Raw genomic sequence first — 27,795 nt, forward strand, 5'->3', positions numbered from 1 at the left:
AAGAAGTAGCAGAAAATAGAACACTCAAATAAAGCATAATTAACTCACAGTTCCACTTAAAGATAACACTAGTTACATTTCAACACTGCAAATCTGAAATCCAGATTTCAGAAAAAAGGGTCACCCCACAATTTAAAACACTGAATGGATGCTGATTAATGTGTCTTTTGGATGTTTTCACCTTGATCCATTTTGTATCGCTTTTATATTTATAATCATTTTTTAAGTAAATTGTTTTAAATTATGTGACTTTTTATCTATCTGTGCATTTGTCTCAAACATACATATTTAATGAATATTTTCCTATGCTTGAGTATTGCTTTTTTTGCATGATCCCCCGGTATGTGCCTATGTATATATTGTGTTGTAATATGAGAATTCTGGTTTTCCTTATTATTCATTTAATCTACATTCTAGCGTTGTTTTGCAATCTGTGAATATATTTTATTAATTGGTCAATTCATGGCCTTCATTCTGCTGCTCCAACAATGCAATTTCCTCACCTCACAGCATCACCTCAACATATGAGATTTTGCCTTCAATGTTTACAAAATATCCTGCTTTAAACCTTTGGGATGTACATTTAAAAACAAATGTATTCCAAGGTTCATAGAGACACTTTCATTACGCAGGTTTAGCTCCTCACAGTGACCGACGTAAATGTACCTCGCCACCAGGTGTCACTGCAGCCTCATATTTTTATTTTAGAGGTCCAAATTTAAATATCCCCTACAAGTCTCCCCCTGAACACATCAATAGATAAAACGGGTCTATTGAGAGCCAGGAGTCATTGCACAGACCGTTCAAGGAATTGGAAGATTTTTAATTAGATCCAGATGTGACTTTACAATTAAAAAGAAAACTGTCAGTCCATACAATTCCACATTCAATTAAAAAGTAACTTAGTTTTACACAAAGGTACACGTTCATTTTCCCATTCTTGTAGCATTTAATCATAAACTAATATTCTGTGCTTAAAAAAATAGCAACCTATAATACTTTTATATTTAAAATTTCTTTTCAAATGAAAGGAAGACAAGATATACACAAGCATCAGTTACTGTAAACCTATATCAACCTGTACACAGCATAGAGAACCCTGTAAGCTACTGGCCCGACAACAATACAAGATAAATAAATTCTGCAGTTTCAAAAGGTTCCAGCCAAAATGACTCCCTGTTGACCGTTTATACATTTTCTGATTTGTTTTGATAAATCCCTGATCTACACGCACATCAACTTACTCCTAGTATAGACACTACTAGCATGACCTTATTCAAAATGGCTACAGAATGCATTACATGTTTGATCTTTAAAAGGGAAGTACAAAAACTCATAAAAAAAGTATAAATGAAGAGAGATTATCCAGATCCAATGGCATTGGATTCTGCGTTGGCTCATGCAGTGGATAGCAGAAATCAGTGATAAGAAAACCAGTATCCTATAGTCCTTTAGGCATTGGGTATGTTGGCACACAAAAACACCAACAAGCCTCCTGACTTTTTTTTTTTTTTTTTTATCTAGATTGACGCTTAAATGGCCACCTCACATAACAACCATAAATACAGGAAAGCCAAATAAAAAATAAAAATAAAATAAAAGCTCAAATAAAAGCAGTCACTACTCATGTGATCAAAATTACAATATAAAATATCATGTGCATTACAGAATATTTTGTAATTAGATCTTTCCAAGTTTCCTTCTAAGGTACAACAATAGCACTCTGTACACAATTTATATAAAACACGCAATATCCCAGAGATGTCCAGTCCTATAACAGAATATCCCAGTCTTCATCCTCCAGCCCGCTCTTGCTGCTGCAGTGTCTCTTATCTTTATTACTGTGTGGAGCATTATACGTCATCATTATTATTACTATTATTGTATGTTATTACATTAACAAGATGAATTAGCTTTTCCATATAAAGTAAAGAAGAAAAAAGGCAACACAGAATGAGGCCGCATTAAAGGTTGTAACTAGATCCAAGTCCTTGAGGGGTACCACATAAAAGCAGAGTGAGAGTCAGCCCTGTAGATCCTCTGCCTCTTCCCCACATTATTGGCACGTGGTTCCCCCTGTCGTCCGGGAGAAATACTGCATCAGGTCCTCCCCCACCACCGCCTTAGTATAGTGAAAGCAATGTAGTGGGAGGGCGATGGACGGCAAGCGAGAAGCATTCTTGTTTTGAGTCAGTTCCAGGCTTTCCCTGATAATCTGTACAGTACATTCGGGAAATGTAAAAGGGCGATCTGTGTGCATAGGGAGCAGCTTCTGGCCACACAGAGATCTTAAGTGCTTTATTATCCCCGAAGAGGATGGGTGGGGCTAAGGCCGATGGAACCTAAACAAAACAAAAAGATCCCATGAGCCACTGACAAACATTCATATTCTGTTCAATTTATAATCCTTAAGATTTTCATGGAATAAAACCCCTGTATTTGATACTATTAATGGTCATTTATTTTTAGCACTAGCCATTGAATGTATTTACATTCTATAATTGCGTCTCTGTGTAGCAGTTTTCATCGTTAGTGGTGGGGTCCGCCATTCCCCTTCAGGATTTAATTTGCCTTTACATGCACAAGGGATTCACACAATGCATGTATGTAACCCAGCTTAACCATTTATGTTATCCCTTTACTGTATCGGCCTCATTGTTTAATGTTTTCTCTCCTAACGCTATATCAAGCTACTGCTAATGCGAACCCAACATTTCTGCTGCTGAATCACATTAAAAGTTTTTAGATGAAACAAGACTTGGCTTTTAGTCAGATGCAGTGAGAGGAAACACAATGTATTTGTCACAGAGGTTAGCGCCGAGAGCATTTTTCGTCAATAGTCGAGTTTTGCAACATGGCAGGGAGTAATGGAACAAGAAGAATCAGCCACATTAAGCGAAGAGTTGCAGGAAACAGGCTGCACACCTCCAACGTCTTAGCAAGGTAACAAACTCCTTTCGCCTTGCCCCGGTGTTGTGTAGAAAACTATTTGTGCACCATGAAATGGCTGTTCATTGCATTATGAACAAAAGCTAATTGTTAACGAAATTCTTTATTAAATCAACATGCGTTTATTTGGTTGTGTGTAAGCAGATGCGCCAGTTGCTATTCTGTTGTCCTTCTGACACAGTAGCTGCACACCAAGTATTTGCTGGAGTATTAAATCAAACTTGATGTTACCATGGGAACCGTGGTGTCCCCAAATCAACCACGACTGAAATCTGAAGGATTATAATGTCAAGGTCCATCCGATAAAAGGTGTACCTCGTGTAGATTCTGCTCTCTTCATGGACCTCCATTTCAGTGCTCTTATAATCGTTGAGCTCCTTCCGGATGGCCGCCTTGACGAAGCAACAGGAAAGAGATAGTGTGAACTTAAAAAAGGAAACGTGCCAAACACTACGCTTGATGCTAATATTACGTGAAAAACAATCCACTGCTGGGAGATTTGTTGGGATTGTTAAGTGCTTGCTGGCCATGGAAACCTGAATGAGTACCTTATCAGCAGGAGTCAGCTTGGTCCACGGCTTTTCTGCTCTCCGATCATAGTCTTGAGCATCGGTTACTTCCACATACTCGTGGAACCGCAGGATTTTTCTTGCCTGCAGTTCTGCAACTGTGGGTCTTTGACTCAGCTACAATAAACAGAGGTCAGTTTAATATCCAGCATATACTTGATTTGACACTGGGATGTCTGTTGTGGATGTGATGCCTCACCTTCCTGGTCAGCCGCCGCTTGATCTCTCTAACCTCAGCTTGCCTGTCAGCCTGATTTCTGGCTGAAAAGACAGAAGATAGTGAAGGAAAAAACAACAACAGAGCTTTATTTAGATGCTGCATGAAAGCCAGGTTTGATGTGCACTAAAGGTAGAGTAAAATCAGTTTCCAAAATTAGACATCTGAACTGTAATCCATGTTTCAAACTGCCTTTTCAAGTGTAAATTCTTGCTATTACTGCATGTATACAATTATATTCTTCTGTAAACTGAAGACCTGGCTCAACAATGTTAAAATGTGGCTTTATTCACATAAACAAGTAATAAGTCATTCATGAGTAATTCATGGACTTGAGCTGTGATGTTTGTTAAAGCCCACAAAGAAATTAGACCAAACACGCTAAAGAGCAGCAGACTCAAAACTGAATTTTCTTAATGAAGGCATTATAAGGTCCAGTAATAAAAAAAAATAAAAGGACAAAAGGAAAAAAATATTTGATACTAACGCTGAAGGATGTTTCTTTGCTCGAGCTCTTCAGCTGTGGGTCTCTGGCTAAGTCGCCTGAATTGGGAAGAAAAAAAGAAATAAAATAGTTGAACTATTTTTACACAGTTTTCACCAGTTTGTCATTCAGGCAATAAGTAGGACAAAGATCTAAGAAATGATCTCTGGATTTATTCAGGAAATGCACAGTCACTATTGTCAGTTTAACTGGAAAAAAAGAATTGGAACATGCACATACGTGTGAGGACGTATGTACTTACCTTGTGAGTGCAGTGCCGATCTGTGTGCGGATGGCCTCCCACTGCTCCCTGCTCTGCCAGGTGAGGCCGGTCTGTCCTGGAGGTTGGTCCTCTCTGTTGCTCCTGTCCTGGGCAAACCTGTCCCTCTCTGGGGCACAGGGACGGCTGCTCAGCTTCAGAGCCAAGGTGTCCTTCCTCTTGACTCTGCTGGCCAGGGCACCTGGGTAAAATCCAAGCAGAGATGGGGTCAGGTGTGAAGGAGCACAAAAACAATGCAAGTGCTTTATAAAACTCTTGAAACTAAAAACACTAAATAATGTTGACATCTTTTCAGAAAACATGGCTATGCTTACTTAGTGGGGGTTCGTCCTCCTCATCTTCATCGGAGTCTTCATCTTTATAAAGCACAGGACCGTCGGAGTCGCTGTCCTCCCCACGCATGTCTTGCTCTCCTTCCTCATCCTCTTCTACCTCGTCTTCCTCCTCCTCACTGCTGTTTCCACCTGGGATGACGCAAACACCGGCGTCTCCGATCAAGCATCTGCGACTCCGTGGCTCTAGCTCTGGCTGGGGGATCTCCCCATCGTACTCCTCCTCTTCCTCATCATCTTCCTCCTCTTCCTCCTCTGAGTAGTCATCTTCAGATCTAATGGAAAGAAAAATAAATACATAGACACGGATTATGGATACAGATGAAGCATCCGTTTGTGTGTATTTAACTAATTTATATGCAGCTTTTGCACTTGGCTGACAGGTTTTTTTTATTATTATAATGTATCCAACCTTCAACATAATGTACTTTAGCCATAATAGGAGCCATATCCCACCCTTCTATAGACAGTATAATAACAATCAGGGGAAGATTTGCTCCAGGCTGCGCATATCCACATGCAAAGCTGCATCTCATGTAGGTAGAAGCCTTAAAATACTTCTTCAGCTGCTCTCCTTGTCATGTAACCTTGTGATTTGGTCTCGACGGAATAGGTTTCCTTTACAAAAGTTCTTCCATTATCATGCATTTAGAAACTCACAGTTTTAGTGGTTGGATGCTGACAGGAAGTGGGCGACCACCTTGGTAGTCCGGAGGGGTTTCAAATAGCAGTGTGTGCGCACGCTGCAACCCGTCTGGATGCGGCTGAGCCGGGCCGGGACTGGACAGGGCTCGCTGGATCATGATATGCAGCGGGACGGGAGCCGGGCGCTGAGGAGACTCATTGGTCGGGCTTGGTGGGTCAAACAGCATGGGTATGGGTTGAGGCAGTGGGTGGGGGTAGGAGTGCTGATGGTGGAGGTGGTGGGCGTGTATGTGTTGGCGGGGAGGAGAAGGTGGTATGTGTGTTGGCAGGGGAGGGGAGGGAGGAGGGGGAGGGAGCTGAAAGCCCATGGGGAGGTTGCTGTGGTCCTCCAGAGAAAGAGGCGAGGGGATGATGGGATGGCTCGAGTCCTCCGTGTTGCGTTTGGTGACGGGGGTGGTCCTCTTAGGAGGCATAGGTGGAGAGGGCTTCGCTGGCACAAGACTGGCACCTCCAGTGGCTTGGGTGAAGTCACCTGCAAATGGAAAAACAGTTAACACAACCAATCATATTGAAACAGTTCTAGCTTAGGCCTGTGAGTGAGTTGCTAGCATATTTTATACTTCCATGTATTTGTTCGCTGTGACATGTGCACATGCATCAGCCCTACATGTATGAAGCACTCAACATGACAGAATACACATGAACAAATATTTACTGGGATTACATGTCTGACTGAGCATTATTGCGTACATACAGTGTGTCAGAACACATGAATGCACGCACTGCCCTAACAAACCAGTGTGCAGCATTTGCCCCAGGTCACAGAGATGAGAAAGAAACATACAGCCTACATGCTCTACACAGCCAGATTCTTAACCTGCCTTTAAACCTGGTTTATTCACATCTTTAAAGTGCAAAAAAGCTAAACAAACCCTCCAATTATTTGCATGCACATTTGTATATTTGCTATAGAATTCTCAAAACTCTGTAGAAGAGCGTTAATGCCACATTAATGTTAAAAGCCATAGCCGTGCTACTGAGGCGTAATAAGCTACCAGACCTGAAACATGCAGTAGATCTTCCTTTCTAAATTAAGTCAAGCCCTTATGTTAGAACCCTTTAGCCTTTCCATTCATCCATCCATTCATATCCACCCATCCATCCCAGTTGAGCTGAAGCTGAGTGGATTAGCACTATAAAATTCACTTAATGCATTGCAGACCACAGCTGGAACCTGCTAAAGGCTATCCCTCATTCACATGCCTAATAAGAGAGTACAGCATTAAAAACATTCAACTGCTGCTCACTCACAGAGAAGTTGCCTCTCACGTACACAAAGCACCCAGCACACTCGTTATCAGCTCATTATGTGCATGCGGCTCTTATATACCACATCCAAAGAAAAGCAATCAAGGTCAGTCAACAAGTTAAAGGCATTGTGGGCGCAGAAATATGTTGGCAGTGAGAAAGGACGCAACATGATGAAGAACGCAGACTCTGAAGGGGGGCATTCCAGACACGGGCACCCTGGCCACAGAGATACCAGAGGGCATCCTTTTACCTGAGCGCAGGCCTCCGGCCCGCCGGCACAGGTAGACGGGCAAGGACAGGTAGACGTCGTAGTCACACTCTCGCTTCCAGCAGGACCAGTAGAGCGGAAGCTGAGCGTTCTCTCCCCCCTGCAGGGCGGAGACTAACAGGGAGGAGATGGAGGCCTTCAGCTGGAGTGTTTAATGAATGTAGGTGCATGGTGGTACTGTATACTGTTGTATTGAGGGTGTGCTATGAAGGAGGGGTGTTGCTGCCCTGAGTGCTCATCATTCGGTCTTTCTATTGAAAAGAAACTGAACCACATTGTGGGAAACCAGTTTATTTGTTTTCCTGCCAAGAGTTATATGAGAAGATCGATACCACGCTCACGGCTGTCTGTTCACTATGAAGCTTCAACCAGGAGAAAGCTTAGCTTAAGCTAAAGATTGAAAGCAGGGGGAAACCGCTAGCCTGGCTCTGTCCGTTAACAAAATCCACCTATCAGCAATTATTAGCGTTGTTTCTCATTTGTTTAATGCATGCAAAAACTAAAGTGTAAAAAGCGGTTTTAGCTTAGCTAAGCTAACTGTCTTGAGGATGTAGCTTCATATTAAAAACGGAGAGATATGAGAGTGTTATCAATTTTCTCTCTTTAACTCTGAGCAAGAAAGCAAATGTGTATTTCCCAAAATGTCGACCAATTCCTTTAAAATATCAATGTTGAGTTTGAGACTTTGACTTCATGGACAGCTTCAGTAAACCGTCAACAACTGCATCAACAGTTTTCTGTTCTCTAAATTTAAGGTAAGATTTTTGATTGGCCTATTTAGTCCAAAGCTTGTGAAGCTTAAAATGCCGTTTTAGTTTCCATGTGATAACCAATATAGCCTCAAGTGACGACAAACAGGACATCTAGTAATATTCTCCCTAATTGACTAGTCACAGGCCTATCTGATGACATGACTGACAAATATGTGCAAAACAGCATATAATAACAAACAAAACCTGCGTAATTCAATCACACACGCAACTAAAGGCATGACAAGAGGTGCACACATTTGTTAGATACCAAAAATCATCAAATCTGCTGATAAGCTAAAAATAAATCAGAGTATTAGGGAAAGATCCCAGATCAGACGAACCCACAGTAAATAACAACCACCACCACCACTAACACTGCATCTGTGTGAGCAGCATTCCACAGCCACAAGAGTCCCTGTTATCTTCAGAGTGTAACATTCTGGGGAAAAGTTGCCGCTAAAATAGTCCAGGCGTAATAAGTAATTAGCTGGGGGAAAGCTGTTCAGATAACATAATTACCAGTGTGTGTGTGTGTGTGTGTGTGTGTGTGTGTGTGTGTGTGTGTGTGTGTGTGTCTAGCTGTGTTGAAGAGTTATCCTTGCCAACAGTTGTGCACTCACTTAGAAATGTACATATTTTATTTGTCTGTGGGAAAACTATAAGTGAACAGACATTTGAGTGTTCATGATGCCCACTTGTGACTGTTGATGTAGGTTGCATGTCATCATGTTGATATCCTCCATCACCCGTTGATAGAGGCACCCACTATTCAGCAGAACTTACCCAGCATGGTGGCGTTGCCCCTGTTCACAGGCTTGGGTGGGGGCAGAGGGGGCTGCTTGGTGCCATGAGAGGTGGAGGTCGGGGCTACACATGAAGACTGCTGAGAGGGCGCGCCGGCAGATGAGATGGACCGAACAGGTTTGGGCGCCACACCCGAGGCAGTGGAGGGAGAGCAGTACTGGGTCGTGGGGTGGTTGGATGGGGTTCGAGGTGGACCCTTGCTGCCAGGTTCGGGGGGGGAGGTCATCAGCCATTTTGGAGGCATGACAGACTGTTTCGGTGGCAGAGGTTCACGCAGGGTGTCCCGCAGGGCGTCGCGTAGGGCTTCTGGGTCAGGGACAAAATGGCTGTCTGACTCTATGAAAACACAATATCATGGGGATAAGTAAAAAATAAATAAAAAATTGCTTCCATGAAAATAACTACAGTAACAAAAATGGCAATCCGTATCCAACCGTAGTGCACACACACACTATTCTACATGGCAGGCATATAAAAACATATCTTTTCCATTATTGAATTAGTGACATCTCATTATAAAATACCTCTCTACATGGCTATACATGTTTTAGTTCAGGGACTGAGCAGTGAGCAATTTTCTGCTGCTTCACCACTCGAAGCACTCCCTGTGATAGCACTTGTTTGAGAATTGCATTATCTAGGGATCAGCTTGTGAAGATAAACAGAGTAGGCGGCTGCAATTACCACCAAAACCCCTCCCCTCCCACTGCCCACCCCACGGCACCCCCCAAGCGGCCCCCACGCTACTGATGCTGCTCCCACGCCATTCTTCAAAGCTGCAGCTCTGAAGTTCAGGATTATTTATTTACTTTATCACTGTGACATCACACAACCAAGGAGGAAATAATTCAGAGAAAAGGAGGAAGTGAGCATGGAGAACACACAGACAGACAGACACAGAGAGAGAGAGAGAGAGAGAGAGAGAGAGAGAGAGAGAGAGAGAGAGAGAGAGAGAGATTTGACAAAGATAGAAAGAGAGTGGGAGAGGGAGAGAAAAGCAGCATCAGAGAGAGAAAATATCTGTTCTCCTGCAAATTGTCGATAGAAATAAATCTCTCTTTTCTTAGTAGGTCTGCATTGGCCTTTTCAACATGATGCATTCTGCTATCTTTACATTGTTTTCAGTTGTTGCAATCCCATGTTCCACATATGGATAACTTAGGTTTCCTGTCATCTTACCGACACACTTTTGTGCACAGGTACACAAGTGGTAAAAAACGAAAGTGGTTCACGTGTCAGATAAGTGAAAACTGGACAACTGAGATCTAAAAACCGCAGAAAACACCATTATTTCTCAATGTGTAGTTCAGTAAAAAAAAATCAATTAGCTGTGGCTCTTCACCAATTATCACTGAGCTGACAGTGTTAGCGTTAAAGGGCAATAATGGGTATAGTGATCGTGCCACATTAATTAGGAGAGGAGAAGAGAGGACGAGCTATTCCCTCATGTTCCTGAAAAAGAAGCGTAGCTGGAGCAGGGCCCCTGGGAGCCGACAGGAGCCTGTCTATATCTGGGAGGACAGGAGCACATAAGCCGGAGTGACTGATGAATCACCTACTATCTTCAAACATGTATGAAGGAGGTCAAGTTGTAAAATATACACTTTATCTTTGACTTGACCACAGTGAAGAACGCTCAACAGGGAAATGACTCACCTCTGCGGGCCCTTCCCTCCTCAGCAGATGCATGTCGAGGGAGCGTGGGCTTCCAGTCCGCTTCGGCAGGTCGACTCCTTCTGCAATCCTCCGATGGGGCCTTCTGCAGCCCGGGCCTCTTCTGCCCGTCCTCAGGGTGAAGTCTGCCCCCACGTCTGCCCTCCTCCATCTGACCATGAATCTGGCCCTGCCAGACCAGGTTGGGCTTCCACTCGCCCTCAACATGTGCACGTGAGCCCATCCCTCCCCCTTTCCGCACATCTTCATGCAGTCCCGTGCCCCTGGAGCCCGGAGCTCCCCGGCGGTCTCCATCCGAAGGAGATCGGCCTTTGCGGTCGTCTGGCTGGGCGTGCCAGGCCTGGTTCATCCTAAAGTCGGACTCTAAGGGCAGTTTGCCCTGGTTGCATGGACTCTTGCCACCACTGACGACCCCTCCACCTCCTCCTACCCCAGCGCTCAAAGGCAGGGTGTGGCCGTTCTTCACATAGTGCTGCTTCAGGTTTTGTGTATCTGCATCTAAAAAAGCCAGACAAAAAAAAAAAAAAACATGTCTTTGGGGAATACACTAAATATTAAACCATAGAAATGACTGGATCCAACATTATTCTGTCGGAAAAAAAACAACTAAAATCTAAATATTTATTCAATCTAAATTATTCTGTTTCATCCTGCCAATGTCTTTGTTGGATATTGTAGAATATTTTGGGAGTTTATTGTTCCCTCTCCCTTGAACCCAGATGTAATACAACAGAAAGGATGAAACGATAAGTCGATTAATCCATTAGCTGATCAACAGAATTAATCTACAACAATTTTTCATGTCATCCTTTAAATGCCAAATACTGTCTCTGCTGGTTCTGGCTTCTCAGATGATGGGATTTGCTGCTCGTGTCTTTATTTGGTTGTAAATTGAAAGCTTACTGGTTTCCAACTGTTTTTGTAATCTAGAAATTTAAAGTGGATACCTTGGGCCCTGGGGTATTGTGATGGGCTCCATGGCCTCACATGCTATAGACTGAGAAATAAATAAAAAATGAACAGAAATGAATCGATCATGAGAAGAATCTGCAGCCACATTCTACAGTAAAACAGGAAGGTGCCCTTAACCCAAGCCCTGTAGACAGAGTGTGTTTGTTGGTGTGATGAAGGAGCAGCTGTAGGTTTAATAAATGGGCTTCTGCAACAGCGGGGCCGGCATTAAGCTTGCACACACCCCTCCCAAAGCTATTTTGCTGCAGGGCACAATTCGTTCCACTTTTCCTCAGCTCTGGAGAGTGGCATGCCATTTTAAAAAGACATGACATTATTTTGAAAAACAGCAAGGTGAAAGTAAATTTGCCTTTAAGAAAATGTCTCCGACACCTGCTGGTTAGGAGGACAGTGTTCCTGCCATTATGTCCTGATGACTTAACAGAACTGTCCTGTGTGGGTGTGATAGCCTCAGGGCTGCTACTGTCAGTTACAGACACCTTTGTGCTTCGAGATCAGATGCAACACACAAGCACTCTTACCGTTGTCCGGGACCTCCTTCAGCACCCCCTGATCTATAAGCTCCTGCCGCGTGCGCCTTGTCGACATCTTTCTCTCCAGTTCTGCCGTCAATAAATAGAATGTACGGCACACACACACACACACACACACTTCTTTTTCAAGGAAAAAATATTGCAATAAAAAAGGTCACATTTAGTCTCGACTGCATGCTCCAGAATTCAAAGATGCAAGTTTAGAGATTTTCAACAGGATATTTTGTTGGCAGCTTATTGTCTTATTGTAGGTGCACAGAAAACATTAGGAAAGCCAAAAGGGGCCTGTAACATTCAGGCAGGAACACATGCATTGAGGAATTTTGATGAAAGCTGGATGTAACTGATATGGCCTGTGAGAAAGGAGGGGGGGGGGGGTTCATTCACTCTACGAACACAAAGAGTTCATGCAACAAACCTTCTGAAGTTTCCTTGAAATTGTCGCTGCTTTTCTTCTTCCGCCACTTCCAGGGCTTGAAGATCTTGCCAAGGGTGGAGAACTTGCCCTTACGCTTTGGGGGAGGAGTGCTGTCCCCTGTGCTGCCCCCCTCTTCCACCATAGTGCTGTGGTGCTGCTCAGCTTCATCATCTAAAATAAAAGCAATTATTTAATATAAATCCAAACTGTTTTAACCATACTTGTGCAGCTTAAAGCAAGACACAGGAGCATGGAATATAGATCCATCAGCAGTCACAATATTCTGACAGAGGACATCTATTCCAACGGGCTCATCTGCTGCCTTCGTAAAGAGGGCCGTGTTCATTATGGCTGTTATTATCTTTAGCTGTTACTTCTCGGGGACTGAGTGTGCTTTGGCAGAGTGATGCTGAGAGCTCATGGACTCCTCCACATATCCACAGCTAACAGGAGAGGTCTGACGCTGGCTTTCAGCCAGGATTTCTCACTGTCAAGTGCTCACATTCCTTGGCTGGATGGAAACTTGTGCCTTATCAGCCTTTCAGCCCTCACTGACTCTATAGAGAAGAGAGGCTCACACATTGATGCATCCATACAGTAGCAGAATGTATTGTAGTAGCAGCCCTGTTACATACAAGCAGACAACAATCAAGAAGCAAAACGTTTCAAAGAATGCTGATCGTTATGAGATGCCATTAAGGCTTAAAGTACTCCATTTAATGGTATTCTGCAGTCATGGTTACGTATTGTGAGTTATGTGATTGACAGGCCAACTGACAGGGTGCTGAGTTCAGAGAGAGTTTCAAACGTTAGCTCTTCCAAGGCTGCAGCTGCTGTACTCAGCAGACATAATATTTACCAGTGGAGAGAGAATAGGGTCCGATTTACAACATCCAGTCTCTCACACACACACACACACACACACACACACACACACACACACACACACACACACACACACACACACACACACACACACACACACACACACACACACACACACACACACACACACACACACAGGATGTCTTTGCGACAATAATGCCTCGCAGTCTGATTCCCACAACAATATGCTCCCACACAATACCTATGATACCAATTTGGCATACCTAGCAGTCCAATAAAGAACGCAGGAGCGTAATGATAACAATAATACAATTCCTGGGTAGAAACGGTTTTCATTTGACACACAGCAGGGATGTTAGGGTTAGCTGCGGACCAGCAGCCCTGGAGCTGTCATGGTTTCAGTATCAAGGGACATATTTAGCATGGTGGACGGATGCTGACACAGGATTCAAAAGCATTTTTGCAGCTGAAGGACAGAGTCTTTAACCGCTGCTCCACACAGCCGCCTCAGTGCTGCTGGCGGGGTAAAATTTGAACCGAATGCTTACATAGTTTTTAAAAGCCTGACCGTTGGTAGTTCGAATCAGAACTGTACAAAATCATGCACTACTGCCAATTCAAAAAATGAGGCTCTGTTGTCATGTCCTAAAAAGTTTCATTTTTGACAAGCCTTTCAAAGAACAGACACTAGTCTACCTGGAATAGGGGTGTTAAGCGTCCAGCTTCCATGGTGGCGGGACTTGAAACAGCATGCCATGGGGAAGCAGGAAGCATTCAAATTAACTGTCCTGTATATATCCCAACAGAAAATGCCAGAAGGACAAGTTGCAGATAGCTGTTCCAAACTACAGCAGAGAGGCTCCGGGTTCAAGGGACATGTCCGCACCATGGAATCCAGCTTATCTTGGCGAGGTAGAAATCTGAGGATTCAGACCAGCTGCCATAACATCCAGATTAAGCATTGCTTAAGGCAGCCTGTGATCCAGAACTGAGGTTCTCACACAGCAGACTGCTCTGTCAGAGAGCCTCTGACACAGTGGCTCAGCTGAAGCCAGTGAAGCAGGATAAGAGCTGCCTGTGCCAGGCCTGCACACTCCAAAGCACTGCAGCGATGACGATCGCAGAGGACTCTGCCCATGCAGCAGGCATCTATTTGAAAAAGATGACTGACCATATACTTAGGAGGCTTGTACATTAGCCAGGGATGCCTGAATATAAAAATGTGTCAATCCACAGAGACAAAAAAGATCATCCAAATATCACATTCAAGAGAGCTGTAGATCCACTCAAAATTATTCACAGATACAGAGAAAAACTCTTCCGACATGTCATTGTTTCAGCTGTAGTGAGAAGAGGTCTGGTGTGTGGTGGCACTACAGCTGTGTGTGACTGTAGGAGTGGGAATGGGAGTAAAGGGTAAAAAAAGAGCTACAAAGAGAGAAAAAGTACTGAAGTTATGGGGGGGGGGGCAGCCTGGAAACACAGGGAGGAAACGGCACTCCACCCTGATTCTGTGACAGAGAACAAAGACAACCTCTTCCCCTCAAACTCAATAACACAGTCACACTGTACTGCTCATGGAAAACAGTGATGCAAGGTACAACACAGTAAAACTCATTAATATTCTGACTGTTAAAAGAGGATACAAAACGTATTTCAGAACAAGGCCAAAATCTTGTCGTCATGCTCCGTAATCAGGAGCTCTGCCAAGATAAGGCATACCAGTCAGGAAACATGGGATGTGTGTGTGTGTGTGTGTGTGTGTGTGTGTGTGTTTTCCTCTGACGTACTCACCCCCCCCCCCCATCCCATCCTGTAGCCACACCTACTACTCTCTCATACATCTCTGAGAGGCCAGATTTCCCTCTAACCTCATGATTCGATGAGTCATGGCAGGCTCGGTCAGGTGAGCGTATGGTTAAAAGGAGATTGTTATTTTACAGGAACTGGCCTTTAGCCAATCTGCTGGCCAAGCCATCCTGATCACTTACACAAGACACCACCTTCCACGGGGTGCAATGGTTGGGAAATACCTCCAACCTCATTATAGCTCTAACCCTTTGCCAGCCCAGATTATGAATTTTAATCTACTTAATTGAAAGCACACAAAGGAGTTAGACTCACTGTGATCGCTTCTTTTGGAATCTTATGTGCCCTAAAATCACTCAGCCATTTAAAAACCAATAGCACGTGGCTGGGTTGGCTCAGTGGGTATAGCAGGCGCACATATACCGAGAGGTTAATGCCTCAACGCAGAGGTCCAGGGTTCAAATCCGACCTGTGACAATTTCCTGCATGTCTTCCCCCTCTTTCTCACCTAGCTGTCAAGTTAAAGTTAAAATAAAAATCTTTAAAAAATATATAGCACTACAGCAGTAAGTCTAATAAATACCATTAGAGCATGCAGTTTAAAAAAAAGGTAAGACATATTTTAATCTGTCCTACCAATTCACTACTTTGTCAAACCAACGGTCAAGATCTTTAATTAAAGAGGAATTTTGTCTGTAGATTAACACCCTGTAATATGCAAAACTACAATAATCAAAAGGGGGGAAATATATGAATTGATCAAAAATGATGTAAAACCTCTCACAGTCTGCCACAATCTCTATTTCCAATAATCCCTAAATAAATAAATGTGTTTTTAATATCTAACTTTACTGAGAAAATAACTTTCTTGTGCACTGCAACATAAGAAAATAAGTGCGCAATACATGAGTATGAAAACACAGCTGAGATTCATCCACATGATCCTGGTGATTTAACATTCCTTGTGGTGGTGAAAGTGAAGGAGAGGGCAGAGAGAGAGAGAGAGAGGGCAGAGAGAGAGAGAGAGAGGGCAGAGAGAGAGAGAGAGAGAGAGAGAGAGAGAGAGAGAGAGAGAGAGAGAGAGAGAGAGAGAGAGAGATACAATACAATCAATTAAACCCTTATCTCTCCTCTATGCTTTAATTAATTGAAAAACGACCAAATAGTAAACTGATTTCATGCTGTGGATGTTGCTGTCCAGGAATGCACAACTGTGTTCAGTACACACAGACTGCATGAGTGAGTCCAGAAACTCACCGCCATTGTTGTGTTGTTGTGGGTCCTGAGCTAGGGTCAGCACACGGAGGCTCTGTCCCATGATCCAGCCCCTGAGGGGCCTCTACCTGTCCTGCACCCAGAAACGTGCACACTACACTGGACAGCTGCACCTGCCTTCCTCCTTTTTTCCAACAAAATCCCCTGGTCTCCTCTACCTCAGGTCTTTTCTTCTTCTGCGTTTCTCTCGTCTACCCGTCCTCTACGCCTTTCAGTTCAGTCCTTCCCCCGTCCCTCCCTCCCGCAGTCTCCTTAAGACCTTCCCTCCCTCCAGGAGTTGGACTCCCTCTCCCCCTCGCTCACTGACCCTCCCTCCTTGGCTCGTAACACAGGTCAGCATTCACTAAAAGATGCCGACCATTCCTGGCAGTAAGACCAGTAATGTTTTTTTTTTTATTTAATGTGTGTGCTGCGGTATGTGGTACAATGTGTGCATTCAATAATGCATGTCTAATGTAATGTATGCTATGTGGTGCAGTGGGTCTCACGAGAACAGGACTTTAACGCTCTGATCTAGAAACAGAAAAACTAGACTTAAAACCTCAGACCACATTGTATGCCGTGAAAACAATAATCTGCCAAACACACTGGCGTCAGTATTTTCTTGCCTCCCTAGCGCTGAGATGACAAGGAGAACAGAAGATATAGATACGGTCTGTATAAGCCATTCCTAAATTAGTAATGCATCTAACCTGACAAACAAAAACCTCAATGTAGTCTGGAGCTGAAGAAAAGTGGAGCAATTTCAATCAATGCCCTCAATCAGGAGAAATGTTCCACAAAATCAGAGGCATGACTTCCTGCGGGGGCTGTGTAAAGGTCAAGTGTGTCTAAGATGCTACCCTCTCTCAACAATTCAACATAAACAGTAGACAAGAATCCCAGCAGCTACTATGGCACTGAACTTGGAAAAATGGAACTTGGAGGAATGAAGGCTCACAAGTCAATCTGACAAATAGGAAGATGAGTTAATCAAAACATATGCTGCCATTTTTATATCCAGCATTCACGCTAATATTAAGCTACTACTGAATAACTAATAGAGGGTGTTTATCATGCCATGCACCTCTCTTAAAGTGCTCATATTATGCTCATTTTCAGGTTCAGAATTGTATTGAGGTTATATCAGAATAGGTTTACATGGTTTAATTTTCACAAAAGACACCATATTTTTGTTGTACTGCACATTGTTGCAGCTTCTCTTTTCACCCTGTGTGTTGAGCTCTCGGTTTTAGCTACAGAGTGAGGCATCGCACTTCTGTTCCATCTTTGTTGGGAGTCGCACATGCGCAGTACCTAGGTAAGACTGCTAGCCAGTCAGAAGCAGAGTATGACAGCGTGTCATGCTAGCAGCTAGGCGAGCAATATAACGTGTGTTTCAAAGTGACGCACATTCGTCGAGGAAGTAAAGGCTGGACTACAACAGAGCTGTTTGGAGCAGTTTGTGAACAGTGTTTTCTGTTGGAGATGGTAAGTCCCTTTGGGGTGGACTTTGGGCTTTTCACTTTGTAAACCTATAACGTGCACAAAAAAAGATATATAACGCAATGAAGGAAAGGGAAAAAGCCAAAAGGCATTATATGAGCACTTTAATGCCTCCAGACACCATTTTATATACATCTCCAAGTCTCTTTTAACAATTTGAACAGTCTTTGAGGCATTAGCATGACTTTGAAACATGTTTGCCAAGGAGAGTGCGGTCCTGTTTGGGGCTAGAATAGAGGGAGGGGGAGAGAGAGAGAGAGAGAGAGAGAGAAAGAGAGAGAGAGAGAGAGAGAGAGAGAGAGAGAGAGAGAGAGAGAGAGAGAGAGAGAGAGAGAGAGAGAGAGAGAGAGAGAGAGAGAGAGAGAGAGAGAGAGAGAGAAAAGAAAAGGAGACAGCTTTCTCTAAACTAGAAGAAAAGAGCACAGACTGGACCCTGGCCTTGAATTAGTGCTTTGATTCCTTTTGAGGTTTGTGCGTCTTCAGAAAACCTTGTCTGAGTGCTCCTCAAAGGAATCCAGAGCATTGAGCTGTGTCATTATGCCTGGATAGATCAGAGTTTTCTGAGCGTTTGGCTGCATCTCGAGCGGTTTCTAAAGATGGAGAGATAGTGTGTTCGGCAGCGTTCCTTTTCTCTCCCTGTGCCCCAAATACAGCCTCCACACCGGGCCGGCTTCCAGAGAGAGCTGAGCCAATCCGCATGAGCCCAGAACCTGTTGGCCTGACCTGGATAACAGACTGGGCCAGGCCACTTCAGCAGGCACATAGACTGAAGCAGGTACATACATACGTGCACATACACAGCCCCGTCCAACACGGGGAGAGTATGGAACCTATGGGTGGTGCTATAAAGCTATGTGTCACTGCTGCAAGAGAGTCTTTTTTCAAACGTCTAAACATATGCTTCATATCTTTCTTTAAGGACATAGTTTGAACCGCTTATCTGTATGGACATTGTCTTTGATAAGAAAGTAAAAAAATAAATAAAAAGAAGATACACTGAACACCAGCGTCACAGGGATAAAACGAAGGACAGGAGAGAGAACAGGCAGTTATTTCACAAACATTAGTATGCTGTTCAATGACAGAAAATGGGCTTTCTTGCCAGGAGTTAGATGAGAAGATCAATACCACTTTGTGTATGAACGGTAGATGTGAAGCTACTACTGGCAGCTAATTAGCTTAGCTTAGCACAAAGACTGGAAACAGGGGGAAACTGATAGCCTGGCTCTGCCCAAAAGGTAACAAAATCCACCAGGAAGTGCACCCGGCCAAGTAATCTGGCACATAAACCCCTGTAAAACAACACATTGTCATTTTTAATCTTCTTTTCTTTTTTTCTTTTTAACGGATTAAACAAATGAGATATTATGTGTTAGTCAGTGAGCTTTAGAGGTAATGGTGGGCAGATTTTGTCACCTAAAGACAGAGCCAGACAAGCCGTTTCTCCCTGTAAACGCTCTTTATGCTAAGCGTCTGCTGCCTGTAGCTGCATGAAATTAATTTTGAAAGGCTTTTATTATGAAGTAGCCACAGGAAGTGTTAAGCAAAAGTCACTAGGGATGGCTTAGCATGTGCACATTTGGGCATGTTTAACTGCCTTCTTTTTGGCAATTAGTTTTATAAAAAGAGAAGTGGTTAACTGAAAAGCTACAGGTGACGGTGGACCAAAAACCACCACATACACATAATCAACGTAAACACTTCCCTTTTCATTTCAAAGCAGTTGAGCAACTCATATTCTCAAAGTCAAACTTGCAAAACAAAAAAGTGTAACTTAAACAAAGACGCAACAGATATTCACTGAACCATCTCTTCTGCAACACACATAACAACCAGACCTTTGCCAATCAGGGAAAACCCTGAAAAGCCAAGCTTTGGGAGGGGAAACTGATCCCCAATCAGGCCCTGAGGTTGAGAAAATGTGTGGCTGGAGTCCTGAGTGGCTCATAAAACGCGCAGCGACTAGACAGGCCCCATAAACACAGTGGATCTACAGCTCTCTCCACAGCATTAACACCACACTTAACAACTTGGTACTCACCACGATTTTCCATTACAGAGTTTGAGGCACACCAATCAACGGTTCCTGAAAAACAACAGTTGGAGCATCAACACCCGTCTGAGATGTGAGCTGAGACACACTAGTTAAACCAGTGTAGTAGTAGTAATTCAGTTTTTCCTCAAACTTGGATTTGCAAGTGATGCTCCAAAAAACATCAACACTGTGGTCTTGGATTCATAAGCTATTTAGTCATAAATGATTCCATTAAAATTCCTTAAAGCCATAATTAATCTTTGCAGTTTAAAAGTATCTGAAGCATCTAACTCAAACTGATCTGGCAAAGATAAACCCAATAATCCCAGACCACTTTCAAACCAAATTTAAAATCAAACCATGTGTAGTTTTTAGCTGAATAAAGCACATACAGTATTAAATACAATATATCAATCATTATGTAGAGCTACGTTTTTACTAGATACTTAATATCTGTAGTTTTTTAATCTTTAAATATGATGTTTGTGGCACTGTACTCATTAAAAAAAGTGTGTTTAGATAAACAGCGTTTTGGCTGTGTGGCACCAGTGCACGGAGCTTCTTGCGGAGCAAAGCAGGATCTCGGCAGACCTCTGCTCCTCTGTGCACTGGCACCACGGAGGAAAGCCAATCACCGTTCGTCTAAATACACTGCCCACACAAATATGACACCGAGCTAGTTTAAAATCAGCAAAGCATCCCTTTCATTGTGCATTTGTGTAAATATAAAAAGATATAGACATACACTATAGAAAGTCATGGGTGGGGCGGGGGTGGTTAAGGTCCTCAGCAGCAGTATAGCAGTATTTGTTCAGGTCTCCAGCATGCTTAAGATGGCAGCTCCCCCCATCTTAACCCCTCTGATAAAAGAAAAACAAATAAGATTAGATCATGGTCAGTCATAACATGAAAGCATAGCAAGAAGACAATTAAACCAGAATGATCCTGATAAGTAAGATTCCATTTACACTTGACAAAGTGTGATCTGCATTTTGATATTTTATGTGGATAGAACAGAATACAAAGTGTAAACGGGCTCTAAAAGACTACAGCATGGAGAGGACATCAAGCATGATCTACGAACCTAGACTGTTTTGCAACAAAATTGTCTACAGTCCCTTGTACGGTCAGTGTAACGCTTATCAGTTAAATTTTCTAAGCGCAAACGGACATTTGGAAAAACAGAAAAATGGGTTCAAATCCAATTTTTCATTTTTTTCCCACCTTGACAAATTAAAAAACTGGATCTTTAACCTGTTTGTCGTATTTTCCGTTTTTTTATTCAGACGATCAGAAATTGCGAAAATTACAAAATTGCATCTGAGCACCAATTATTCAATACTGCAATGGTATTCTCTTCCTCTACTTTGCGGAATATGCAGGTCATTCACTGCATATGGACCAAAATGAAAAACTGATAGACTTTGTGGTCAGAGGTGCTTGCAACTGATGGTTTTGAGTGGGGGGGGCGGGGCGTAGCTAGGCAGAATAATTAAGTATTGAATAAATGGAGCCCAGACGCAATTTTGTAATTTTCAAAATGTCTGATCCTCCTGAAAAACAGGTTAAAGATTTGTCAAGGCGGAAATTTTTTTTTTTAAATTGGATATTGGAACCCATTTTTCTGTTTTTCCAAATGTCTGTTTGTGCTTGAAAAATGTGAAAAATAAAATGATAAGCGTTACACTGACCTGTACGTACTGTATTTTACTCTTGGACAGAGTGAAGTAGAGAAAACAACAAAGGCCCTTAAAAACAGACAACATATGAAACCTCAATGTGTAAGAAAATCTCAGAACACAGTTTGGTAAAACCTTAAGTAGATGTACCACAGCAGATGGTCATCTTAATATAAAAAAAAAAAAAAAAGACAATGATGCTACAGTGATCCTCAAAACTGGATGACTGACGTGTGAATCGATATGTGTTACATCACACTGATGGTAGTGTTAAAGTCTCATGGGAGACACTTCACTCAGACCTCTGGTTCCAACTGGGCATTGTTTGAACTAGTCGTGGGTAAAAAGTCAAAACGCTCTCATCGCAACACTTAAATAATGTAATTAAACACTTTTGTTGTCCAAGTGCGTCACTTCACAACCACAAAGTAATCCTTTTAAGTACCTGAAGTGGGCAATTCATGTATTGCAGAAAATAGTTTTATTTGATTGTAGTTAATGACTAAGCTGGCAAGCAAATATCTAAGAAGTAGGGTTTATTATAAAAAATATAATATAAGGGGTGCCTGGATAGATCACCTGGTTGAGCCTGCGCCCCATGTAGTAAGGCTCAGTCCTTAACGCAGCAGCCCAGGGTTTGACTCCGACCTGTGGCCCTTTGCTGCATGTCATTCCCCCTCTCTCTCCCCTTTCATGTCTTCAACTTTCCTCTCAAATAAAAGGCCTAAATATGCCACCCCCCGCTAAAAAAGAAGTCTATGTATGTACAGGTATGGACTGAGTCAACTGTGATTTAACTCAGACACCAGACAAAGGCTGTTATGAACTATATTTCCAGTGCCTCTTACATTGCAACACTAAAGGTTCCCATAAAAGAAACTAAGAAAATGAGCTGTCTTTACTTTTCTGCACCTACCGGACCTGTTGCATGTGCCCATTTGTTGAGAATGGAAATATCAACATCTGCTCATCAGTTCAAAGAGAACAGAGGATGGGGCATGACTTCTAGGATGAAAAGGCAATAGAAAGTGGTGAATGATGCATTTCTTGTAGTGCTGATATAGCTGTAAGGATAAGTCCATTGACAGAATTAATCTGCAACTACTGATAATCAAATTATTGTTTTAGTAATTTTTTAAGCAAAAATGGCCACACATGCTGGTTCCAGCTTCTTAAATGTGAGGATCTGCTGCCTTGCTGTGTTTTACATCATTGTAACTTTAATTTAATATTTAAGCTATTTAAAGACATCACCTTGGGCTCCAGGGAATTGTCATGTGCATTTTTCACTATTTACATGGATTTTATAAGAATTAGTAATAACAAAAATTATAAAATAAATAATTAAATTAAAATAGCTGCAGCATAAGACTTCACAGCATCAGAATGCACTGGAGTTGACCATTCTTTGCAATAAAATAGCTGCTATTACTGTAAGAGACATCATTTGGGGCAAAAGAAACACAAGCACAGACATTTGCCTTGCATGAGAAAAATGTGAGAAATAAAATGCTGGTTTTAACTACCAGTGAAAAAAGTGCATATGACCCCAAACTCAAACCCTAAATGAGACCACAAAATGCCTTCAGTTCCTTTCTCAACACTGATGAATTTCAGTGGAAAGTAATTCTTCTGATGGTCCAATAGCCCTTCATATCAGCTTACATTACTGTGAATTACTGGTCTAACCAAATTGCAGCATCTTTGTCCTGTGGGTAAACATTACTTTCAACAAATGGCAAGATAAGAGCAAAAGTGCCTTTAGACTCTGTGATGGATTACAGGCCACCGGAGGCCCTTTGACAAGACTATTAACGTAATCGATGATCAATATCCTGCCTAAAGTAAAGCGCCGTTTGTCCAAAGCACATGTGCAGCTGTACAATGCTGTGATGCACAAGTAAACTCAGAAACGGTTTCCTACCTATACGCTTATATTTCTGTATTTTTCTGTGTTCCTCTTGAAGGCCAATTTACTGGCAGGGTCAAAGGTGAACTTCCCTATCAAAAGAAGAAGCCTGAGTAACAAACAACAATATCCCCGTCTAAAAAAAATAAAAACACATGAAATGGGCTTTAAAGTATTGTAGTGTTTTGCAGTAGAGCCGTCTAAACCGACTGGAGGAGAACCCTAACAACACTGAGAGGAGGCAGATGTATTCGTGGTCTGAGATGATTTTTTTTTTACACTTCCGCCAAGTGCCACAGCCTTGGCTAGATGACTCAAAATAATCGAGCTGAGTGGTGAGCGTTTCGCTCTATCCAGGGAAAGAGAAAATATCTTTGGTGTCTGAAAGTGCGAGCGGATTTGAGGCAGTGAGGGGGTAGAGCTGCAAAAACTGAGAATTTTCACCATTGCAGCCACAACCTCATATGTTATGTATACATAACACTTGCACGCATTGCTGCATGTTAACTCCAGACTATCCAAAACATTTTTTTAAAAGAACTAGCTTAAGTAGATACATTCCACTATCCAATATTGCTCTGTTTCACTTGCCGTTTCTGTCACGCTCACAGCCAGTCTCCGAATGTGCCCATAAAAAAGGGATGCTGATGGCCTACTTCCCTTTTGAGTTTTTAACCCTCTCCGTGCTCTCTGCCGTACAGAACACATCAATATGAAAGTGATGAGTCGGTCTAAACTGCGCAAGACCCTCTGTCGCTCACTGTCTGCACTGTCATGAAAGATATTTTCTCAGAAACATTTTGACAGCCGCCGCAAGTCACTTCAAAGTGTTGGGCAAACAAATCGAAGAAGACATGACGCACACAACTAATTAACCACATAAACACCCAACTGGAGCTTAAATATTCTGACAGAGGAGTAAATAAATGAGTCAGAAAGTTACATCCCCCACCTCATCAATCACTACTCCTACTATAATCTTGTCCGCAACTCTATACGATCAGGATGAACGACCTCGTTTGAAAACTCTTATTACAAACCCACATCCTTTTCATAAACGATACCAACTGGGATGTTGTCCTCTTCCCATCTTCCGTCCCACAAACACACTCACCGGGAATGAGAGCCACCCATCAGGTATGTGAAAGTAGCCGTTACAGACCGCCTAGATGTCCCGACTGTGTAATCTTCTGTGGGGCGCACACACCCTGACTGGCGCACTCTACTAGTGCTGATTCAATTACAATGGGAGCGAAAACGGCAGCAGCTGGCTGGGTTATGCCATCTTTAAATAGCAGTGTCGTTCTCACTCCAGGGCCCGGGTTTTGGACACACAAAGCCACCAAGTCAGTGGAGGAAAATCACTGACTCCACACTTAAGACTTAGGAAAAAAGTGTGAAGTTACAATAAACACTGCATAACTGATTTAATAGCAGTAGGTCCTGAGCCGGGTGGACTGAGCTGAAGCATACTTACAGGCCTGCTCCAGGGAGGTATCAATGATAGATGTGTATCAGAAAAGGTTGCCGCTGTTCGGAAAGCAAATTCAGACCAGCAGTCTCTCTGCTTGGACCTTTCTGCAGTGTGTATCCAAGCAGCACAGTTTGCCCACCGCACTCCGAAATGGATGGACGAAGGTGTCTGTTCCCAATCCGGGCCGGGTGATCGTCATCACCGAGCCTGCCCCAGAAAAGCATCATTCACCACAGGGACCAGTGGCCCACATCTCTTTTTTTTTTTTTTTTTTTTTAAAACAAGGAGCCCAAAATGCTCCTCGCCTTTGCTAAACTTTTCTTTGTCAGAGTCCCCCCCATCTATGCGAAGACTGCACTGCAGGGATGACTTGCCACCATGCAAGAAAATGCATCTTCACATCTTTACTACGATGGTAAATGATTAGCAAGCATTAACATGGCACATATTTTGCTCACTTTACACTCAGCATCTCACAGGGAACAGAGGCTATTCACCTCTGTTCCCTGCCTGAAGGGGGCATTTAGCTGAGAGCTCCGGAGGAATCTCAGGAACAGATCAGTCTCATCTGTGGTCTAACCGAATCAATCTGGCCCAACTGACAGCTTAACCATCAGTGGTTGCCTCTTAATGCCCCATTAAAAGGGGAGGAGGAGGGAGGAGGGACTGGAAAGAGCTACAATACAAGCCATGAGGCAGCATCTTTTTTCTTGGAAGAGAAAATTTACTTCAGGAGCTATAATGCCACGGGCAGATGAAACCAGAGGAAATACATGTTGCTGTAGAGGAGAAGAGATGCAGGTTGAAGAGCGAGGCACCTGACCAGATTATTGGCCAGGCTTTAAGAAGTCTACATGGGCCAAATAAACTTGGATTAAATACAATAAAAAAAGAGATGTATACAGTAATACCACAATTATGAACACATACACACTTTTTATGCCTGTTGAACACACACACACACACACACACACACACACACACACACACACACACACACACACACACACACACACACACACACACACACACACACACACACACACACACACACACACACACACACACACACCCTTATAAAAAGGAACTTCTATCAGACAGTAGCTAGGTTTTCTAGTCAAACAGTGTGTCGGCCAACTCTGTGAATAAATGACTGTGTATTCCTTTTAGCACCCAATATCTTATAATGGCCTTGAGGACCTCCACTCTGTCACTAATACAACAACGATTGACAAAAAAAAAATTAAACGTTTTTAAATAAAAATCTATAGGCTGCCATCTTCCATCTGTGCCCAAACAATCCATGTCCTAATTTGATTTAAATGGAGCGCTGATTTCTAATTGCATCGCCGAGATTAGACTGACCATTACTTAACCGCTTCCTTTCCTGAGGCAAGATTTCAAAATTACCTGAGAGGTTGAACGCGGTCTATCGCGCGAAAGGCATCACATTAAAACAGCTGTTACTGCCGGCAGAAGGAGAGAACGGAGCGGTGTGTGCAGCTACGGGCTTTCTACACGGATCGGCCTCCCTCTCCGCGAGAGGATCTCGCGCCAGTGGACTCAAGATGCTGATGAGTGACTGATGAGAGAAGAGAAGAGTCGAGCCAACCGCAGCCAGTCAGCACGGCAACTTCCTGCCACACCTTTCAAAATAAGTCACTAAACGCATTTTGCGACGTTTTGTGCAAGCACAATTTACATTTAAAACAAATGAGGTGGGATTTGTCATGCATGGGTTTACTGTTGCTGCTCGTATTTTAGTCAATTGCTTTTAACATAGCCGAGGCCTACATGGAGATAGGTCTTGCAGTTGATATCCATGTGCCAACCTTTTAAATGAGCTAATTAATAGGCTACTTTGAAGCCTTGAAGGGCTTCTAGCTTTAAAGCCTTGTGTAATCCTGCGCCTACCTACAACTAAAAAAAAATAAAAAAAATAACTGATAGGTTTTCCGATTCAAGCAGCATCCAATTTCTGATAGCTGCAGACACAAATAACACATGTATAGCCTAGGGGGAAAGCGTTTCTAGAGGCCTGTAGGCTAAATGTCTTTTGCCTCAAAATGAGGCGCAGTAATGGGAACAAATCCGGCATACAGACCTTTAAGGTGCATCCCAGTGACAGAGTCATCCGACTACAAACATCGACACGCCATCTACATCCCGGAGATCACACACATCCTTTGTTGTGCACGGACGCCTGTGCAGAGATCAGTGGAAAATGGAGTTTCAGTGAAAAAAGCAGCAGTGACTTCAGCGAAAACGGAGCACAAAAACATTCATTCTATGACACCCAGGTGGTGCAGAAAACCAAGGTATTTACAGGCAATACTGCACCGTAAACGTGCAATTTGCTCGTGATGCCGGCTTGTTTTGCATCGGCCAAGTTGGAGCGCAACTTGGTCATTGTCTGCGAAGAAATCTTCCCTCCAAACTCAGTCAGTGTGGCTTATTTGCTCCCACATGACCTCAGCAATCACATTACCTCTCTCCTGACTCACCCTCCTCCGCCTCCTGCTTTGAAATTAGTTACAGCCGATTTAAAAATAGCAGCCCGGTCATTTCCTCACCTCACACTTTCCCCCTCTTCCAGTGCCCCGGTCCAAACATTTTACGCACTTACCGGAAACCATCCCGAGCTGGGCATCTTGGTACCGGTAGTTCCCCCTGGAAGCTGCAGCTCCTCTGTGGGCGTTGCAAACACGGCTCTTCTTTGTGTTGGGAAGACTTCAGTACCCACCAGGCATTGCATTGATCTGGGGTGGGAAGGGGGGTCGGGGGAATGGGGGTGAAGGAGCATTCCGTTATGTTATCCAGCCCGCCCCCCACCGTGATAATGAAACACTAAAGCAGAGCTGTTCCCGTTTCCCTTCCTATACCCATTGTTTTATTATTAATAATAATAATAGTTTACACATTTAAGCTTGAAATAGAGCCTGATGTCTTAATGTACCAGTATGACACCTTATCAACTTCACATCCTATAATGATGTATGACTGGGGTCAAAACAAATTATAAAAAAAATATAGAACAACTACAATAGATTGCTTTTGATAAAAAAACGACTGATT

The 27,795-nt window shown here is 43.0% G+C and overlaps 1 protein-coding gene across 16 annotated transcripts; it reads right to left on the reverse strand.

Annotated features, from left to right (window-relative positions):
- Positions 1-802: 802 nt before the first annotated feature.
- On the reverse strand, positions 803-27,363 carry phactr4b (phosphatase and actin regulator 4b). Of its 16 annotated transcripts, none has more exons than XM_039805399.1 (16): positions 26,825-27,265; positions 20,404-20,518; positions 19,665-19,709; positions 12,209-12,379; positions 11,779-11,859; positions 10,268-10,783; positions 8,591-8,947; positions 7,038-7,169; positions 5,492-6,008; positions 4,814-5,106; positions 4,482-4,680; positions 4,223-4,278; positions 3,718-3,779; positions 3,498-3,635; positions 3,265-3,341; positions 803-2,342 (listed from the first exon to the last, which is right to left on the reverse strand). In XM_039805399.1, the coding sequence occupies exons 3-16, from the start codon at positions 19,675-19,677 to the stop codon at positions 2,327-2,329; spliced, it is 2,628 nt and encodes an 875-aa protein (XP_039661333.1). In that variant the 5' UTR covers positions 19,678-19,709; positions 20,404-20,518; positions 26,825-27,265; the 3' UTR covers positions 803-2,326. The 16 variants fall into 16 exon arrangements, with proteins under 16 accessions (XP_039661333.1, XP_039661334.1, XP_039661335.1 ...); XM_039805400.1 differs by lacking the exon at positions 26,825-27,265 and adding an exon at positions 26,131-26,279; XM_039805401.1 differs by lacking the exon at positions 26,825-27,265 and adding an exon at positions 24,724-24,746.
- Between the last annotated feature and the right edge of the window lie 432 nt (positions 27,364-27,795).

The sequence above is a fragment of the Perca fluviatilis genome, chromosome 7 (assembly GCF_010015445.1).
Source record: "Perca fluviatilis chromosome 7, GENO_Pfluv_1.0, whole genome shotgun sequence".
Lineage (NCBI taxonomy): Eukaryota > Metazoa > Chordata > Actinopteri > Perciformes > Percidae > Perca > Perca fluviatilis.

What these genes read in the sequence shown, in the direction of transcription:
- phactr4b (XM_039805393.1), bottom strand. Translation starts at nt 13,943, where the DNA reads ATGGTGCGGACATGTCCCTTGAACCCGGAGCCTCTCTGCTGTAGTTTG. An exon ending in AGCATCCAACCACTAAAACT is followed by an intron (nt 5,107 to 5,491) that starts GTGAGTTTCTAA and finishes TCTTTCCATTAG; the next exon opens with ATCTGAAGATGACTACTCAG. An exon ending in GGAGGACGAACCCCCACTAA is followed by an intron (nt 4,681 to 4,813) that starts GTAAGCATAGCC and finishes GATTTTACCCAG; the next exon opens with GTGCCCTGGCCAGCAGAGTC.